Genomic DNA, 20563 nt, shown 5'->3' with positions numbered 1-20563 from the left:
TGTGTGTGATACGCCTTGGACAAACGTATATTCTCACATCCAAATTCTCCTGCAATACAAAAAGTTAAAATCCACGGAAGCTGCTGTCAAAAATTTGATCGTGCTACAGCCACTCAGACAGAAATACTGTTAATGAATGGACTCAGTGATCAGACACATCACGTATCTAGGCTTAAGAGTTTGCTGCTCATGTGCCAACAGACGCAGCACCTGGTTGGGACTGTGGCTGCAGCTCGAGCACCGTGATGGCTCACGTTGCTGCATTTGCTTAAGCAAGTGGAGGCAGCTGAGACAGTGAGAGTCCAGCTCGTCTGTCAGCAGACCTTAAGGCTCGTCTCCTCTGGTGTGATTTGCTGCTCTTTGCACTTGTTCTGCACAAACCAGCACAACACACTGAGGTCAGACAGCAGCACAGAGATGCCTCTTATCTGAACTGACAGGAATGTGAGACACCTACAGAATAAACTTCACAGGAAAAGTGTGAAGACTGGTTTTGGACAATCATCACCTTCACCTCTAGATGATGTGACAGTTACATCACACTTTCCTGCCAATTACAAACAGGCAGAATCCTTGATGGCAATCCATTAATGTTCAGCAACTTATTTATGTGAAAATCAAGGGTCCAAATGATCACAGAACAACAGACACAGACAGGTTTTGAGCCTTTAATATAAAAGCTCCCATCAAGCTAAGCAGGTTTAACATTAGTATTGTTTGTTAAGAGGAATAGTAGCTATATGTAATTTTATAAACTCCTTGTTGCCAATAAGTGCTTTTATTTTTTGTGTACATTTTGACAATGCTTTGTATTTCATCACATACTGATGTTTTTTGATTCAACCTCTCTTTTGTCAGTGTCTTTGTTCTCACTTTGCTCTGAATCTTTCATCTTCCTGGTTGTCCAATATCAGTCTGGGTGATGAGAGACGGCTGCACCCGTGTCTTGATCTAAGAGAACAGGGAGTGGTGGCTGCACACACTTCACATCAGAGAGACATATACAATATAGGCACACACAAACCTTAGGGAAATGCAAGTGAGAACCATGTGGCCAGAGTAAAAACTACAAATCTGTATAATTCAGCCAGCAGCCTTTCGTTAGTAATAATGCAAACAGGACGTGTACAGTATAAACATGTATGTATGTGCTTATAGGTTCCTACACCGGATGGCATTGAGAGGGAGCATGCTAATCTGTACACTGCAGAGTAATTAATGAGCCACTGTGCATCACAGGGACGTGAGAGGGATGAGAGGGAGGAGGAGAGAGCCGTGTTTAATTAGACTCATACAGAGGACTGGCTGTTCTGCAGGACCTGTCCTTCACAATTACCAAGGGGGGCATATACAGTAAATGGAGAGAGGGAAAAATAAAGCATCTGAAAGGCAGAGTGACATTTGGTGTCCTAGTAGAGAAGTTGCCAAAGCACAATATATACTACACTTAGCATTCACAACATCATGGATTTAAAACGACTTTTTCGCCTTTTTCTCTTTTTCTAGTCACAATTGCTGCTATATCTCTGTTTCCTCTCAGGCATATTTTATTTCAGCCTCCGACCAGCAGCCAAGTGCTCACAGATGGAGAGGGTTAGTCTCCAAGGCTCAGGCACTGTCACTCCTGGATCTGGATGTCCTGGAGCTTTTTCAAAAGGTGTGACTCTGACTTCACACCGTGACGCACACTGCTCTCTCCCTCTCTCCAGGTTTCTATCATCCTCAGCAGCGGGTCTCACTCTCTCCGAAGCAATCTCACTACTTAATCTAATCTAATCTGCACTCTCCGACTCTCATCAGGTCATTACATACATCACCCTAATTGCTTTATGTTATTGTCTGTATGTCCATTATATCTTATTTATATTCAGAGACATCATTTGTCTCCCATATTGTGTCCTCTATGTTTTAGATGTATTTTGTTCTGTGATGATGTTTCACAAGACATCTTTAAAACTCAGCTCTAAAAAATGTACAAAGGTCCACTAATAAAAATACAGTTTGTCTCTGAAGCACTTTAGAGAAGAATCTAAGTAGTTTCAACTTATTTAAAATATAAATGAGACAACCTCTATCTCACAGCTATGAATGAATGACAAAATTAGAAACTAGAATATTATTCAGAAGTGTGCATATGTTTGCCTATAGGCCCAACAGTCCGCTTATAAAACCACATTTAAATTAACTAGAAGCAGATTTAAATTTGGATCGGCACTAAATTGCAAACACTCATGGAAACCAATGCCTCAGACATGCCTGGTTTATTTTCATCAAGATGCATGAATTATTCTTTGAAAAATTAGCAACAATTTTGAAAAATGCTCTTATCTCACAATGTGAAATAGATCAGCTTGCTGATCCAAATCTGCATTATACTTTAATGGGTTCTTCCCTGACTGATTCCACATCCTTCCACTAAGTTTCTTGGTAATCTGTTTTAATCAGTACTTTTTGCATAATCCTGCTAACCAACAGAAAGATGAACGAAAGCAGTCGTAAACATAATAGAAGTAACAAAATTAATTTTATCGAGAATAGGAGGAAAACACACAGGTCCTTGGACCCCGCCAGCAAAACAAAAAATGAGGTGATCCTACGAATTAGATGCTTTGCCTAAAGCAAATGAATGAGGAATGTAAACGTGAGGTTAAGGCATCTTAATGAGCAGCCCCAGATCAGAGGATGTGAAAGAAGATGACTAGGAATTTGGCTTCAAGGTGGTGCAGAGTGGAGATTAGTGGTGGAATGGTTACAGTGCTGAAACAACAGCTGAATGACACTAGAGAGATCAATATTAAGATCATTTGTGATCAACTAAAGGAGAGTGTGTCAGGCTGGGATTGGCTAAAGACAAGACAGGTAACTGTGACTTATCAGACATGTTCTAAGCTTAATTTAAAAGATAATCTTCATTATGTACAAATGTTGTATCTGAGTCTTTCACACACGGTCTCCACATGGATTTTTATTATTCCATGTTTCAGCCACAGCTTTTGGCTTTGACTTCAGTGTCACAGTCCAAACCTGGCTCCATATGCCTTCTCCATTTTAAGACAATTCTATTTCATTCCTTCCATACCCCTGCAGCTCCCCATGGTAATTTATTCCCAATTCCTCTGCTTTACCTCCTGGCTTGACAGATTAGAAGAAACAAATAGAAGAAGAAAGGTAAAGAGAGGTAAAGGAGAAGAATAAGCAAATGGAAGAAAGGGAAAAAAGGGGCAGATGAAGGTGAACGTAAGGAAAGGTGGAAGGAGTGATTAAGGACAGAAAACCAGCGTGGACTCGTTGAAGTGATGATGGAAAGAAGGATGAAAAGTAGGAAGACACAAAGAGGGGAAGGAGATAAAAAGGTTGCTGGTAAAGCTTTGAAAAGAGTGTCAGAGAAAAAAATACGATGGTAGAGAAAGGAATAAAGGATCTAGAAAGTAAGGTGAAAAGAAAAATGACAAAAATGGAATAAAGGTTTGAAGGGTGAATGGAGTCAAAAGAAAGAAAGGAAGGATGGCAGAAGAAAGGTGAATGAAGAAAGAAGTAGAAAGAGGGAGAGTGGATTAAGAGCAACTCTTTCTCTGTTTCCAGCTCAGTACTGACAGACCTATGAGCTGCTGCAACAGATTGGCATCACAGTCCATCACCAGGGGAGACAGTGGCCACTCTGCGTGACTGATAAGAAACACGCTGTTACCAACACACACACAGTGACACACAACTGCAGACAGCCACTTATATGGAAATCCTGTAGACAGATGCATGCACAAAAAGTTTGTAAGCTCTTGCCCTTTTAAAAAGAAGGAGACGAGGAGAGCTAGAGCGCAGCGGAGAGTGAAAAGCAGCAGGAAGCGAATGAGAACGGGAGGGTGGGGTGACAGAGGGCAGTTACCTTGGCAACCAGGCCTCCGGTGACAACTGCCTAATCAGTGGGCGGACAGTCGGATACCCAGGGTGATTCCCTAGAGATGTCTGCTCATTTCCCCTGTGCATCACAGCAGCTATTTTACATTAATGATCAAATCAGAATTTTCATGCAATCCCTTCAAGAGATGTCAAAGGCTGCGGCTCCATCCACACTTTGTTTAATAGAAGTGCATATATGACATATAGTCCAAGCTGGGCATTCACTTAAGTGATGTGTGACTTGTGCATATACAAATTGAATAATGAAGAAAAAAAACATTTTTATATAACTCTAAATACATAAAATTCATGTATTTATTCATTGGAAAAACTTCCCTCGCTTCAGTTTTTCTAAGTTTGTCCAAGTGGAGGAAGGACATTTAGTGCATGTTCTGGATATGAATTGATTTTGAATGCATATGTATTGGAGCTGATTTACTTTGTCTCAGGAAAACTCTTCTGTAAACCTTGAGTGATGAATTGTTTTGATTAAGGCTTCCTTTTCTTTTAGTGGTACATACCTCGAAACATACGCTTCTGACTGATAATACTCTAACTTTGCAAAGTAAGCAACAATGACAGTCAGTTCTTTTAATTGGAAATCAATTCTCAAACTTGTTATTTCTGTCTTTCAGTATGAACAGTATATTTTGATTTATTATTTTGTAGTTGCCTGATTTATAATAAAACTTCTTCCAGCTCCTGCTTCTTATTTTGTTTTTATTTTGAATATCTTATCCATCTATGTTGGATACCATCTGGAACTACAATTTTTATGAATTATTGCAAAAGGAATGATGTTTCAAATCAAAAACAACGGATACAAAAAATTGGGGTCTCTTTGAGAATTATTGAAACTACATTTAAATCAGCAGGAAAACTGGATAATCCTTTAAGCGTTGTTGCTGCGGAGACCATCTCCCCTGACCGAGGGTAGAGGAGAGGTCACGGCCTTGAGTATCAGGCAATTTACCAAATAAGCATCAACCTGCAGATCCCAATACCGAGGTCACAGATGAATAAGCACATACGATTCCATGCACCATCCATCACTGGAGAAGAAATGCACTTTTACATGTGAGTGAATGTGTGCACATACAGCAAAGGTGTTTGAATTGGAAATGACAGAGAAAAGACACAGAGGAATCAGGATTGTGAATTGAAAAGAGCAAATATTTTGATCCAACAAGCTTTTTGTGTATCCACACAACAACCAAGCACGCTGAGGAAAGTAAACATTTATTTCTCAGTTCAAAGGTCTCAACACAAGAACCCCAGTGGCCATTACTTTCCTCAACAGCAGATGATATCCTCTCCTTTCAGTCTCCCTCCATCCTCCTCTTTCTCCATTTCCTCCTCACTGCAGCCATTGTGTCTCCCTGACACACACAGACCGTCATTAGGCCAGAGAGATACTGTGTCTGATAGCACACACACACACACACACACACACACACACACACACACACACACACACACACACACACACACACACACACACACACACACACACACACACACACAGTCATCAATGTGCAACCTGTGAATGTCATGCTTGTTAGTCTCACTTTCAAATCCATGTCATCCTGGATCCTGCTTATCAAATTTTATAAGCTACCATGGATCCGTCCGATCAAACTGAGGAGCTGCTGCTCTCGCTGACTCCGTCTACTTCAAATCGAGCGGCGGCCTGCAGTGTTACAGCTCTGGCCGTGTGAGCCACAAGGTCTTTTACATTTTTTATATAGTCTCAGATGTACTGTATGCCTTAACACAACCCTGCACTGGATTCATTCTTGCCGTCATGGTTGCATTTACAGCAAAATATAAAGTGAAAGTAAAGTTAAGTTTGTAAGTTTCAAGTTCTCAGACAAAGAGACATAAAGTGGGGTCCAACAGTCTGAGATCACTTCCCTATTGGACTGGACAGGACATGATGAGGGCTGACAACAAGCTGTGTGCTGGCACTGAATACTGAATACTGTCTGGTTGGCTCAGAGATATTACAGAGGCTGGTTTGGGGTTTTAGAGATCTAGTAAAAACGGCTCTTAAGTGTTGACAAATTAAAAGTGATTGACTTTTTGAAAAAAAAGACACATTTGGATTTCATGAAGAGACTTGATGAGGAACGTGATATCAGTGTGTAATATCTGCCCGCCTAATATACACCTGAAGCCAGCAGCAATTAATTTAGCTAAGCACAAGGACTGGAAACAAATGGGAAAAGAACATCAGTCTATCACCACCTTTAAAGTTCACTAGTTAGCACATTAATTAGAGTCGGGACCATGATGTTGCCTGGCAACCAGGGAGGATTCCAGGAAATCACTGCTCCCTGCCAGGACATCCCATAATTCCCAAGAATTGGCAAACTGCAGATCTCTTTTTACACAAGGTTCACTTCACAGTATTAATCAATAAAAAGATTGAATATGTTTTTATATAAAACATATTATCATCTTATAAATGGAATAATTCATGAAAATAGACACAGACTGTTAATGTATTATCTCATAAAATACAGTTTTTACATATTACTAGTAAATTATTTAGCTTTAGATGTGTGATGTGGGTAGTTTTAACTTAAACGAGCTGTTTCCTCCCATTTCCAGCCTCTATATAAAAGGTCTACATTGAGTTGTCAATAATACAGCAGACGTGTTGATTTTCTGTCAGCTGTCATTACAGTAATTCTGAAAGTTAAACTGTGCGTTGGAATCCATCAGTAGTTCAGCAAATACTGTGGAACCTCTCATTTTGTTTCCATCCATTATCCAATGACACACTCCAGCTCTCTGTCATTTGCAATTTAGCAATTTTTGCAAGAGCCATATGCTGCGGTATATAAAATGTGCTATATTACACACGGCATACGCAGAGGCCCAGAGACGGGACCGTGAGCAGCATGGCCTGCTTTGATGAGCTGTCAGATTAAGGATTACCACAAGGAGCCCCATTAAAACTCACAGCCGCACGGTTCCACTTTCTGCTCCCCCATCAGCTGTTTGTAAAACCTGTCAGAGAGGGGAGAGAGAACCAGGAGTTTCAGAGGGAGAGCAAATGGGCTGGAAGACGAGGGGAGATGGATGAAGTGTTGGGCAAAAAGTAAGAACGAGACAGTTACAGAGGAGGCAGAGGGAGGAGAGAGGAGTGGAAGCGGGGGAGGGGGCGGAAAGAGGAGAAGGATAGAAGATAAGTGGCACATTATCAGAGTTGATTTACGAAGTTGAGGAGGTTATTCAACAGCTGGGGTTCCTGAGTGAAGGAGCCGGCCGCTGCTATTTCAACACTGCACCCTACAGGTTGGATGGAGAATTTCAAAACAGAAAAAAATGGATAGAAGGAAAATAGAATGATATTTAGTAAAGTGCATAACACTGACAGGCCCAACAGTTCCCTTAAACTCAACCAAGCAACACTAAATTTCACACATTCACGCACAGCAGTTCCCTCAATGTGCCTGATTTTATTCACCAAGATCGACAACTTGAAAAACATCTCGTCAAAGAAAGTGAAAAAATCTCCTGGAACAGCTCCAACATTTAATGGGTTCTTCCCTGACTACGCCCTCATCGCTCCACCATCATTTCACAGTACTCTGTCTAGTGGTTTTTTTTATAATCTTGCTTAGAAACCAATAAACCGACAAACACACAAGTAGCGGTGAAAGCATAACCTAATTTTTTTGGTGGAGGTAAAAAAAATGAAATGACAAATACAGGCTGATAAAAGAGGAGTCATTTGAAACATGTTACAAAGAATTAAAGAAATATCTGGTTCAGTAACTGAATAAAAGTGAAACCATGTATTAGGTTACCAGTGTCTCCTGCTTCAATGGACACTTTTGTTAAACAATAAAGCAGGTCACAGAGACAGGGTGAAGGTTACCTCACTTTGAAGACCGCTGTAATCTTTCACACTAAAATTGCTGTGTTTCTTTTTCACTCTCTGACATTATTACCAGACACCAAGGACACACTCACTGATGGGACAAATATTCACAGTGTCCCCGAACACCAGCTATCTTGTAGTTGCACACAAATACACACTGAAAACCACTACATTAAAATTTTAAGACCTTGGCTGGAAGAGGGAAAAATAGATCAAAACAGTGCTGACCAAAGGCAAACAGCTGAAATGGGAAAAATGTCCCTGTGCATGTGCAAGAGGCTAAAAGAAACAGCGTCCTAGACCTCATTTACACCAATCAGTTTGTGGGGTGAGACTAGAGGGAGTATTTTCCAGATGTCAGACTTCCAGGTCAGATAAGACTGCAGATTCACATGCAAGCAGCTCTTTTAACATTTCAGGATGAGGGTGAACAAGGGAAGCAGTCCATAAAGTGCAAGCGTCAGGTCATCATTTCCAGAAATACGAGTTCCCTTTGCCTGGTGCTTTTGTAGATGCTCTGCAGCCTTGGTGAATAGGATTCTGGGTAGGAGAGCGAGATGAACAGCAAGTCCCTGCATACAGCTGTGACATGGGGGGGGGGAGTGACCAGCGGAAAACTGAAGCTTTTGTGGAAGCTTGTCTTTCCAATGTGAGAAAACTCAAATTGCCATGGAAATGGTTTGTACTGAGTCTTGCCCACACATTCATACACTGCAGCTATGGGCAGCACTTTTTCTGTGAGGGATTCAGTATCTTACGATACAACTGTCAACCATCTGGTTAGAGGACAAGCCGCTCTACCCCTGAGCCACAGCCACCGAAATCAGACACCTAACTTCTCTGACAGCAGATCCCAACATGTGTCCTTCAGTCACATTTAAGGTGGTGCATCTTTAAGGTGCCGGCAGTAAAAAAAATAATCAAATAATAGTTGCAACACCTTAAACACCAACTCAAGATATTGTGTTGTATTTTGCTGCAGGCCTGTGATCTTTTCATTTGTTGTTTAAACCTTAGATCAGTGTTTTACTGGCCCCTAGTGGAGAAAGATCTCAACTGTAGCTCTCAGCTTACACAAGCCTTAATATTCAGACTGATTCAATATAAAACGTGTAAACTGCCTCACAACAATGTGAGGCATATATTTTCCTGGGTATAGTTGTCTAATATTTTTATCACTGTTTAAATATATCAGTTCTCAGTCATCTGCTCATTCATTATAATTTGAAGCCGCTCAGTAACATCTGTCATCTTCCAGTTGCACGGACACAGAGCAGAGCTGCACGAGCACAGGCTGTTTGCAGCTGTGCTCAGTTTAGATATTGAAAAGCCCACAGTGAGGGCATCTATTATTCACTGACCATTTTACTCTGTGCTAAATAATTTAAAGGTTTTCATGTTTGACTGTGTTTTAATTGTATCTCCAGAGAGTTTTTGCTGATGGAAACACTGTGTCTATTATCAATTTGAACAAATATTTTACTTATAAATGAGCAGCTGGATATTTTTTTAAAGTACATTACATGGAACACTGCCAGGGCTTTAGATTTGTATTGTTTACCACAGGTTTTAATAAAAAAATGTAAGGTCTATTTATTCATACGTTTCACTGCAATGTAGTTCTTAATCTCCTGGTTACTGTCTCTGCCTTTTCATACTGCCTTTTTTAGAAATGCATTTTATGTCTAATGTAAATCACTTTGAATAACCTATTTGTTAATTAACCGATTTATGTTCTCATTTGAACCTTTCATTAAAATAGATTGTTTGCCTTTTCTCCCTTAATCCTTTTTCTAAATAAAACATTTTTTAAATTCTTTCACACTGAAACCAAAATATTCTCCTGGCAATGATCGCTGATGAGCTGCTCATCTGAAAACCTGCAAAAAAGATATGAATAAGCTTTTCAATATTAAACCCATTCTCATTCATCTGACACAGTGACAGTTATTAATGAGCACTGGTTGAATTGAATGTGCAAAGACACATTCTTTGCTTCTAAGAGCCGTAAAACTGGCTATTGAACCTCCAAACTTCCCGATGTGATGGTTTGTGAGATTATTTGATAAAAACATTTTCTTTGCATAAATTCTTAAGGTTAAACTATGTATCACTTTAAATAAAAACCAAGCAGTTGCCTTGACAGGTCTTCATAAAGTAGATGAATATGACACGTAAGTAACGGCAGCGAACATAGCAACAGCTCCAATGTTTAAAAGTAAATGACAAGGATTTGATGTGACACTAACACTTATAATAACTGCAGGAGTATTGAGTTTTTGAGAGGTTTTCAATCTGGAAACCAAAGATGCTGCAGAGCAGGATCATTAAGTTTGTTATGAGTATGATGAATACAGCTAAGAGCCATTAATAACAAGGAATAAGTTTGAAATAAATCTCTGATAACTTTGTGCGCATGCTTTCCACATTTTGCTTTTCTCTCTCTACACATCAGAGGTTTTTATCAATCAGTGTTTTTGATAAGTTTACATTTTCCAGCAGTCTGGGTGTTTAAGATGGGAATGAATCTGTTGATCAGTGAAGCAATGCAGCGCCCTGCGAGAATATATATAGCACATCATTTGACTTAACCAGCAGCTAAAGCCATGCTTTTTTGCTTTTTTTTGCAGAAGATGGACGTCTATATGCGCTGAGATTTCTCAGCTGTCACAGAGCAGTGGTTTAATCAGAAAATCTACACTTCAGACTGACGTCATGCAGCACAGGACTTTGCATGAGTTTCAAAATTCTAGTGTGTAACTTTAAATTGGCTGTGGAGAAACCCCGGTGGTCAGCGTGGCACCAGCTAATGACAGCATTTGTAAGGGAGAGGAGAAATGTGTCCGTTTTTTAATCACCTCCTGACTCTCTGCACTTCTTCAGAGCAAAGGAGGAAATAAAACCTCCTCTGGGGAAACATGAGATATTCATCGACATCTGTGAATCAATGAAACAGCCTAATTTTAAATTGTATTTTCTAACGTAATGAGCTTTTACCAACGAAGGTGACGCTTTTATATTCATCATATGCAGCAGGCTGTCTGCTCTTTTAATGTCTTCATTAAAATGTCACTATGAGTCACTGAAGAAAGACAGACTTGAACTAATGTTCTGTCCTCTCTTGTAGTCTACACAGTGAATGCAGGCCACAGAAGTCATGAAACAAAGCTCAGACCTGAAGGCTGCAATGTTTCTCCTCACGCAGTTTGTTTTCTTTCTGCTGCAGGATGAACGGGGGGGAGGTGCTCACCACCCTTAGGATTTAGTTTCATTTTTCTTCCTCTGGTCAACAAGAGTCCTTCAGATGTGTGGAGCTGCTGTGTGGACACTGTCTGTGCTGACTGCTCTGTCCTGGGCTGCATTATTCACACTCCCTCTTACTCAGCTACAACACAACAAGGGGGAAAACTCACCTGGTATCTAGCAACACCTAACTCTGGACAGTTCCTGGCAGCAGAGCCTAAACTAATTCTGTGTATCATGTGGTGACCAGACTGAATCTAGAGAAGATAATTACATCTCAGGTTTAAAGGACTACTTCAGTAATATTCTTAAATGTGGTTTTACTGTTACTCGAGTGTATTTAGGAAGAACAATATGTACTTTTACTTTATTAAAGTAGCACATTTTCACAAAATTACATCTATGTTGTTTATGCTCTCAAGAGATGAAGGCATGCAAACTCCACACAGAGGGTTTCCAACCGAGAGTCTTGTTGCTGTGAGGCAACAGTGCTAACCACTGCACACTGATTTGTAACTGTAATGTGTAACTAATAATCTAAATTATGGCGTGATGCATAAGCAGCCTGAAGGCACGGTCTCTGAAATGTAGCAGTGGGGAACCTTCGGCGACCGTTCAATCTGTGCAAGCGACGAGGCAAATAATATGTTTGCTTTCTGTGGCGGAAAGAATCTGCAGTGTGGCTTTGCGCGGGGTTCAAATTAGTTATTATTATATTAACTCTTGTTATATCTCCTGTGTTTGAGCGGCTCCCGGCTGAAGCTCCATAGCACACAGACAGTCGACGCATCAATGTTGTCATCTCAAACGAAAAATAAAAATCACTGTAAAACTGTTTGTTTCATTGTTTGATTTCATTTAACAAATAAATAAAAACCAGCAGTGACCCAACCATGCACAGTAAACATAGGCCACTCCTGCATAAACTCTGTGCACACAACTCTGAACAGAATTCAGAACAGTCGTCTCCTCAGTTTGTCGCTCTCCATTATATTTGAATTTATTAGACCTTCTTGTTTGTTGTAACAGCGCCAGAGCTTTTTTGGCAGCATGTTTCTGTTTGAAAGCCTTCAGGAGGACACGGTAACCTTTGTGCTTTATCACATTATTATTTTCCCATTACCATCAGTCAACAATAATGAAAAACGTATAATAAGAAGCTTAAATCAAGCACGTTGGCAGAATGGTTTGTGTTTGCTCGTTCTGGTAGAAGCAGAATTGATTGAAAAGCTGCGAGATGGCATTTAGCCTCACTGGAAATCATTTGAATTACCAGGACAAAGGTCACTGCGGAAAAATAGCTTTTATTGATAGGTTAAAATCAATTATATTAAGGCAACACAACACTGAGACTGACAGGCAGACAGAGATGAGTCGGTGCAATGTTCTGGTTTTGGCTGCAGGTTTATGTGAATCTCTTTTTAAAACAAATGCAAATGAAGAGTGAGAGAAAAACGAAATGAAAATAATGGATTTCAGAAATGACTGTCTCTTTTTTTGTTCGGATCACTGGACTTCCCATCCTCGGATTTGGAGCTCTGTGAAAGAAACATACAGAAATGTGTTTGTGGTAGAAATGACAAGAATAAGTCAATGTTGTTCATCTGGAAGGCTGTAATAACTATAGTTCTACATTTTAAAAGTGCTTGGAAGAATCTAAGCCTCAGTCTAAAGTTGGTAATAAATCTGCAGAACTATGACTTTAAAAAGAATAGAATGATATTTTGAGAAACAGGCTTATTCTCTCGAGAGTTCCATGAAAAGCTTGAAACCAATGTTTGTATGATAGATATGAAGCCAGCCAGTGGCTCTTCAGTTTAACTTGATTTAAAGACTGAAAACAAGGGGAAACAGCTAACCTGGCTCTGTCTACATAAGACATTTCATATTTTTAAATCTTCATGTTTTGACCCTTTATTCTTTGAGCCAATGACCTCCTGACTGGAGCATCATATTCAGCTTTGAGAAGTGATATTGTTTTTGCTCTTCTCATCTCAGTCTTGGCTAGAGAGTAAAAGCGGTCAGTGTGATGTCAGTGCATTAAACAGGACTCATCCTCTACCTTGGATTTGAAGAGGAGGTTAATGACGCCTTTTGAGCGTCTGTCTGCGGTTCGGTCAGAAGTCAAACAGAGCGACAGGCTCTTACTGTCCCTCCTGGATCTGGAGCTGTCCACCTCCTCTGTGCCTCCCACCACAGTCAAGGACAAACCTGCAGACACAGACACCCGAGGATTCAGTGTTTGGGTTTCATTTGCTACAAACAGAACCTCTGCCTCCTCCTGCAGCCTTGTGATTGTTTTTTTTCCAACTCGCAGCTGTTCTACCGATGAACTGTGTGTTCTGGCAGCACCGGTGGCACAGCTTCTGTGTTCAGTGAGGCGGCGCAGCTTGTGGTCGGCGTGGCTAATCAGAAGCAGTGTATTAACACCAGAGTCGATGCTGGCTCTGCTGGCATTGGCGAACATGGCAGGACGCCAGTGCAGCATCAGTGAATTGTGTTTTAATGCACTGTTCTGAGGTGCAGGGTTATGTAAAGTGATGAAATATAAACTGGATGAAACAGTTCAACGTTGCAACTGACACATGTGATCCACTAATTTGTGTTAGGGCAGACTATTAGTGCCACATTCTCCAGTGTGCCTATTTATCACTGACCGCTCAACTACATTATTCTGTCATGTTTGCCAGAACAGAAAAAAGCAGCAGTTCCTCTCAGGTCCAGACTGAATTTTAACTTGTGTGAGTGCTTGTGTTGCTGATAAACAAAAACTCAATTGTTATACAGCACAGCAGCCGGTGTGTGTGTGTGTGTGTGTGTGTGTGTGTGTGTGTGTGTGTGTGTGTGTGTGTGTGTGTGTGTGTGTGTGTGTGTGTTTGTCACCGGTGATGGCAGGCAGGGATCTGGAGTTGGCATTGGTCAACAACACATTTCCCTCGTTTGGCTCAGACAAGTTGGTGTCACTGCGGAACTCCTGTTTCTTGGACAGCTAGAGGGAGACAGAGATCACACAGAGCTCAGCAGCAGAACCTCCAGGGACACTCAGCTCTGTTATTTCAACATCCCGTCACGTGACACCTTTCCTCTCTCCTCATCTCTCTCATCCTCACCCGTTTGCTGTCCAGCGTGTACGTCCTCTCCCTCTCCTCCGTGATGAAGATCATGCTGCTCCTCTTCTTCTTCTTCTTACTTTTCCTCAGTTTGACCTCTGCCTCGCCCACCGTCACCACCCCATCCTCCATCGTGCTCACACTCACGCTGCTGCTGGAGTGTTGCAGGCTGGAGGACCAGGAGTTTGGGGACACGGGGGGGAAGTCCCTGAATGGAAAGAAACAGGAAATAAAGAAATTAGACGGGCTTAATATTTATTTTCAAATCTGTTGTTCTGGGTTGAATGAATCCATAAAGATTACATCTTTTTATTTTGAGATGAACTCTATGCTTAATAGCAACATTTCAACAGTAACAATAATTATAATAATAATAATAATAATTGATATATTCAAAAAACCCAAGGATGATTTACATGTGTCACTAGCGACAAAAAGAAAAAAAGAAAAGAATCTACACAACAATAAGACAACATACATATAAAGAAATAACAAATCTAATGTAAACAGAACATATAGTGTAACAGGGTTGCACATGCACGATATCTAAGTGCAGAAAATGAGTATGTATGGTGTATCAACATATCGGGTGTGTGGAGGCATACGCCTTGGTTGGAGTCCCACACTCGGATCCCTGCAGGGACGAGATGGAGATGATGGACTGACGAAACGAGCGCAGCATGGAGCGAGGACGTGTGGACTTCCTCTCGTCCAGGTCCGGCTGCAAAGTTGAACAGTATTACATTAGGGATGGTACTCTTCACAGAGAGTGACAGAAGCACATCATTACAGACTGCACAGAGTAAAAGAAGGTTAGTCTTAAAAAGCAGGCGGCATATCATCAGTCTGACGCAACATTAGTTAAATCTCTCCTGAAGGGCTCAGTCCATTTACAAGGTAATGACCATATTTAGCCCCATTCACATCATCTGAGCCCTGCTCTGGTTGCAGAGGAATTTTAAAAGGTACAAATCCCACATCAACACTGTGCTCAGAGGCTTTTTGTGAGAACTTTGATCTTTAAAATTCACCAGGCTCAGCTCATTTACAGCTTCATTAGCGCAGCTCGACCACACTCACTCTGTATCCAGTCTTGTGGAGAGAAACGTGTTTTGTATCACAGAGAAATATCGTTTTAGTCAAACTTTTTTCTCACCAGTTCTCTCACTCCGTACTCCTTCTCCACTTTCTTCTTCAGCTGCTTGAAACACTCCTCCATGCGCTCGTGGAAGGGACGCAGGTCATCGCTCACTCTCTTCCCGTGGAGGGAGATCCCTCCACCCAGTAACGGGATCTATAAATACAAATGTCATGACGTCAGCAGAACACGTAGAAAGAGTAAGAAAAGTAAATGTGGTGTGTACATGTACCTGCCATGCGATGAGGTCTTTGAGGCGCAGCAGTTTATCTCTGTCCTCCGGGTGCTGCTGCGTGTACTCTTCGGTAAAGAACGCCTGATGCAGAGGAAACATTAAAAACTCATCGAAGCAATAACATATGTTTCACCTGCTCGGAAACTTGTTAAATCAGTACCCGGCTTTTCCACGGGGCACTGATCCCCTCTTAACTATGATGTCATAAAATGGAATGGTGTTCGAGGGGCTGCACCCACTATATTTCATGCTGTACATTTATTGCATTTAATGCTGTTTGAGCTGCAGAATTACACTCCTGCCATAGTTGGGGCCTCAGGAGGCGAAACTGATGTTTGATAGAGATTGAATTCAAATCGTTTCATCATCTCTTTGTTGTTAGGGGCTTCAAAAACACTTTTTCAATCATAAATCTGTCTAATTCTAATTTAAGCAGTACTAGTCGAATCAAAATGAAAACCACTTAAGGAATAACAAGTCAGAGTCACTTTAATCTTGTGGTCGTTTGAATAAACAGATAACCCCCCTGACATTACACTTTTCAAAAAACTAAAAAGACAACCACCAATTGGTTATATTACACGTTTAAAAAAAGATAGATTAAAGCATTATAACTGATCAATATTCTAACCTATGACCATTAATCTCTATTTAAATCTTGTTAAGGCTTTTATTCAATAGTGAGCGGTAGAGCTATGTCACTGCTGCTTTCAAGAGTCATCACCTGATCGACTAGGCTCTTATGAAGGATTATAAATCAAGCTGGAGCCAGATTCTAGATCACCTTTTCATACTTGGCAAAGCCGCCCATGACGGCCGGGTCCACGATGCCATTGAGCAGCATGGAGAGGGGGTTGATGGGAAGGCTCCAGTCAGCCTGATACTGGTTGATCATGGTCAGGATCTTCTCATTGGTGGACTCCATGGTCTCTATAGCGTTTTCCAGTGGAGACAAGGTGGTCTGTGGGAGGTGGAGAGAAAGATGACAGAGCAGAGGAAAAGAGGAAGGAGTTGATGAAGGAGGTTGGGGACGTGTGATGGCTCACACTCAACATACAACACATAATAAAACCACACATACTCACATGCTTCAAGTCAGTAGCCTCAAACCAGCGCAGGATCCCTGGCAGCTTATACACAGTGGTGAAGGTTGTGCGTTCAATCCACATAGACTAAAATAAAGAGGTGGAGAGGATGAAGAGAAAGTTCTTAGTCAGATAACACACTTTCCCGAAATAACCAAGTATGGATTTTTTCCTTTTACTGACTTTCTATCAGTGTTAGTTCATTATTAAATTAATTCTATTTAATCTAAAGCCACATTTAAAACACATTTCCCCCCTGGAACCATGGGGACCTTTGCAGGAACATACGTTTCCACCACAGGAACCCTCCTGGGGTTCAGCAGCGCTTAACAGATATCTGATTTTTTTTGGGAAGCCCAGATTAATTTTTTTATCTCAGCCACCTTTTTTAAAGACCTGTAGCTGCGTATACACATTTTCATTTTTATCATAAAAGCTACAACACTTTGCTGTTAAATAAATTGATTTTATAAAACAGGGTTTCATCTTTTCAGGGCAATTCAAATGCAAAATAAGCAATAGCCTGTGCTCATAAATCTTTTCACTTTAAGAAAATAACTCACAACAAACTCATTGTTTGGATCCACGGGTCCTTTCCTCACAGGTCTGGAATAATGAAAACGCTGCACATAGTTGGACTTGTAGAAGCTAAAGAAAATAAAAAGTAATTTACAGTGCTGATGCTTTTTCAATGATATCTTATAATTTCACAGACATTTAGATTTGACATCAAGATGTAGATCAACGCGTTGAGCACTGACTTGATAATCTGGTCAGGGACGGGTTTGTTCTTCAGGCGAGGAGGGATCTCGAGGACGGGTCGCACTGTGAAACACTGGATATCTGGTTCAACATCTGTCAGGAAATAACAACTCAACGTGATAACGAGCATCTCCGTATCCCAGAGTCTGGGTGTACAGTCAGATAGCTGAGGGACACTGAGGGAGAAAGTAAACCCAAACTGAGTTTAGATCCAGACTAAAACTGTGAGATAAAATAGATCTAATATAAATCTGATGACTGAGCACGGTTCTGGTTGAAAGGCCGCCTGGTATTTTCCTGGATCTGTTGATCTCGTCATCCTGTTAATCCCAAAGCCACTGCATGTGAATAAATAAGAATATACAATATTGCATTTCCTCACCAGCATGGCTTTACAGGATTTACATCCTCCTCTTTATATGTGCATAACAATGTACATCTGTGTGTTCTGCAGCTTCAAGGATACACTGAAGCGGCGAGTTCCTGATGTCGTCTCCCGGCATCGTGGTGGTGTTGAGGCGCACGGCGCTGGGAAACTGGCTCATTAGCTGGTTCTGGAAGTCTTCTCTGCGCTCGTACTCCTTCCCCCGGTGGATAAACACCTTGTTCTGGAGGCATGTGGGACATTTGTTGGTGACAGTAATGATAACAGAGCACTGTAGGGTCAGGCACCTGTGTACATCTCTGACCTGCTTCTGCCTTACTGGCTGTGACACTGTGGAACACTCATCTTATTGTTTTGAAAAGAGCAGATGGAAACTTAATTCATTCAAACCGGACTTTGCCAAATCCTCTTCTATGTAGTTTCGCAAATATGTGCTCATGTTTTAATGTCTGGTTGCCTTTTTAATGCTCCGTAAACGTGCAACAATAAATAAGCTGTAATTACTTACTAATGGCAAAATTAACCCCAGTTTATTCTGTAATCTCTATATGAGTACTCTCTTTTTATCTTGGCTGTGCTCAGTGAGATTGTCCATCTACAGCTGGCAGTCTACATACAAGCCTGTGTTTGCCTGTTCACTTTCCCTGTGCTCCTGTACTGACTCATTGTGTCACGCTGCTGACCACAGAATCTACTGAACAGAGGGAGGAAAAGTAGCGGAATATTTAAATTCTGCCGTTTGCTGAAATCCACAATGTTTCCATAAGGTACCTAATGTCCCGTTCTGTTAACTATCTGCTGATGTGTGTAGAAACTTGTCCACAGCAGCAGATTTGAACAGCTTAGCTCCAGTCGCTGCTGATAATGAAAAAAAGCAGCTAAATGAACTTAGCTGCTTTCCACCGCTGGTCACTCCTGTGTGTATTGTGTGAATCAGTGTGCTTCTACTTTCTGAAAAGGGAGAATCTTGTACACAAACCCTGAGGAATGGAGGGTAGCCCTGTCCATAGTACCCCACTGCGAAGTAGTCCTGGTTCGGCCTCAAGATCTTCATGATGTTCTCGTAGAACTTGGCTTGTTTCTCCTGCAGAGAGAGACAAAGTGATGGAGGGAGACAGAGGTTCAGATGTGCACGGTGTGCAGCCGTAGCAGCTTTATCAGCTTGTGCCAATGACAAAGATACAGTCAGCAGAAAGTCGGATCTTTTGAAGGTGATAGATGTAGAAGAAAAATAAAGTGTGCACCATCCAAGGGTAATGTCTGTCATTTCTATAACCACATAAATTCAGCATTAGCTGGTGGAGCCACTGCTGCAGTTATATAAAGAGAGAGAGATTTTTCTATTGACGGGAACGTTGGTCTCTGTGCGGGGGAACGAAGGGGTCACAGAGGAGACAGATACTATGCCACAAGTGTAGACTGTTTGGAGGGAATCACTTCATCTGTGATGCGGAAGAAGGAAAAGAAAAGAAGGAGAAGTGGGACAGAGTGATGAGGGTCAGGAGGGGTTCTGACGTTACTGATTGTTGATGATGAAGAAGAATCAGAGGTTTGAGTGGAAAGGAGGCTCGCATTGGAATTATTCAGAAAAAGAGGAAGTTGACTCTCAAGTAAGTTTGAATTTTTAAACATGGATGAATGGTTGTGCTGAATTGCTGATAATGCTTGAGAGTTAATATGACACACTTAGAGTGGAAAGTGGTTATTGAGCACAATATGTTCTGGGGTTCAGACAACGTGCGACTGTGCAGTTTAGAACTAGCACACAAGCTGCTGGATAATCTGCATAAATTAAATTTTACTGTGAAAAGCCAGACACAAAAGCAAACTATTTAATCGATGTACAAACAGGATCAAATTTAGCAAAGTGCTTCAGTCGCTTATGCACTGCTTGAATAAATTGCTGTAATTCTCTTACTTTGCCTCAGACAAGCTCTAAAAACATCTATAGATGTTACTCAGGGCAAAAAGCTGCATGAGGAAAACACAGAAGAACATGTAGGAAAACAATGAGGTCATGATTGTAAAGTTGACATGGAGGTTTGAGAGAGTCGCGCTTTACCAGTCTCTTGCTGAGTAACTCGTAGTCAAAGATCTCGTTCTCGTACTGTTCCGCTAGTTCCTTACACAGTGTGATGGCCTCTTCCCACATCTAAACACACACACATACACACAGGTGGAGAAGAAACAGAATTGTCCTTCATTACACCATCTGCCAATACGTCGACAGCAGCTGTCGTGCATGGTGGGAATTCATCTTGTGAGCATCTTTCTTTCCAGGTCTCATGGGGGGGGGGTGGAGAATGTCTCTGTCACCGCTTCAGAGAACGTAAGACACAGACGGAGAATACAAAGTGATGGTGACACCAACACACAACATGAGACATGATGATGGTGTCTTATCCTGACAGAAACACTGAATATATGATAGTATAAAGCAATATTCTCCAAAATAAAAGTCTGAGCAGGGAACACTGAGTTTAAGAGCTGTGGGATATGTTAACAGACCTGCTGATGAATGTTATTTATAAAGGAAATCTTTCTCCAGAGTGAAAAATCTCATTTTGATTACCTCCAACAAGGAGCTTATGTCTTCACCTCTGTTGTTTGTTTGTTGGCAAGAATATGCAAAATCTACTGTGTCAGTGAAGAACTAAAATATTTAAATTGTGATGCAGATTTGGATCAGGAGGTAGATTTGTTATCATCACTTTCTGAAAGGGGACCTGCAGTATTTTACATGTGTACTTTTCATGGATGTTTTGTGGACTGTTGCTCCATAGGGTTACACTGTTGCCACTACGGCTGTGACGTAG

At 41.1% G+C, this 20563-nt stretch overlaps 1 protein-coding gene across 1 annotated transcript in view; it reads right to left on the bottom strand.

The window, feature by feature from the left end:
* Window positions 1-12316: 12316 nt before the first annotated feature.
* dock2-like (dedicator of cytokinesis protein 2) overlaps window positions 12317-20563 on the bottom strand; it is a 93152-nt gene continuing 84905 nt past the window's right edge. Inside the window, exons 38-51 of the mRNA XM_020085913.2 lie at window positions 19810-19899; window positions 18727-18831; window positions 17829-17970; window positions 17362-17443; window positions 17164-17248; window positions 16601-16687; window positions 16300-16476; window positions 15513-15596; window positions 15299-15436; window positions 14748-14863; window positions 14143-14350; window positions 13916-14021; window positions 13095-13243; window positions 12317-12570 (exon numbers count right to left, since the gene is read on the bottom strand). Of these exons, the coding sequence (XP_019941472.1) occupies window positions 12508-12570; window positions 13095-13243; window positions 13916-14021; window positions 14143-14350; window positions 14748-14863; window positions 15299-15436; window positions 15513-15596; window positions 16300-16476; window positions 16601-16687; window positions 17164-17248; window positions 17362-17443; window positions 17829-17970; window positions 18727-18831; window positions 19810-19899 (1632 nt within the window). The 3' untranslated portion in view covers window positions 12317-12507. The remainder of the gene's footprint in view (window positions 12571-13094; window positions 13244-13915; window positions 14022-14142; window positions 14351-14747; window positions 14864-15298; window positions 15437-15512; window positions 15597-16299; window positions 16477-16600; window positions 16688-17163; window positions 17249-17361; window positions 17444-17828; window positions 17971-18726; window positions 18832-19809; window positions 19900-20563) is intronic.

Source organism: Paralichthys olivaceus, chromosome 9 (genome assembly GCF_024713975.1).
Source record: "Paralichthys olivaceus isolate ysfri-2021 chromosome 9, ASM2471397v2, whole genome shotgun sequence".
Classification (NCBI taxonomy): Eukaryota; Metazoa; Chordata; class Actinopteri; order Pleuronectiformes; family Paralichthyidae; genus Paralichthys; species Paralichthys olivaceus.
The sequence above is the reverse complement of the archived record's forward strand: the minus strand, read 5'-3'. Positions and strand labels throughout refer to the sequence as shown.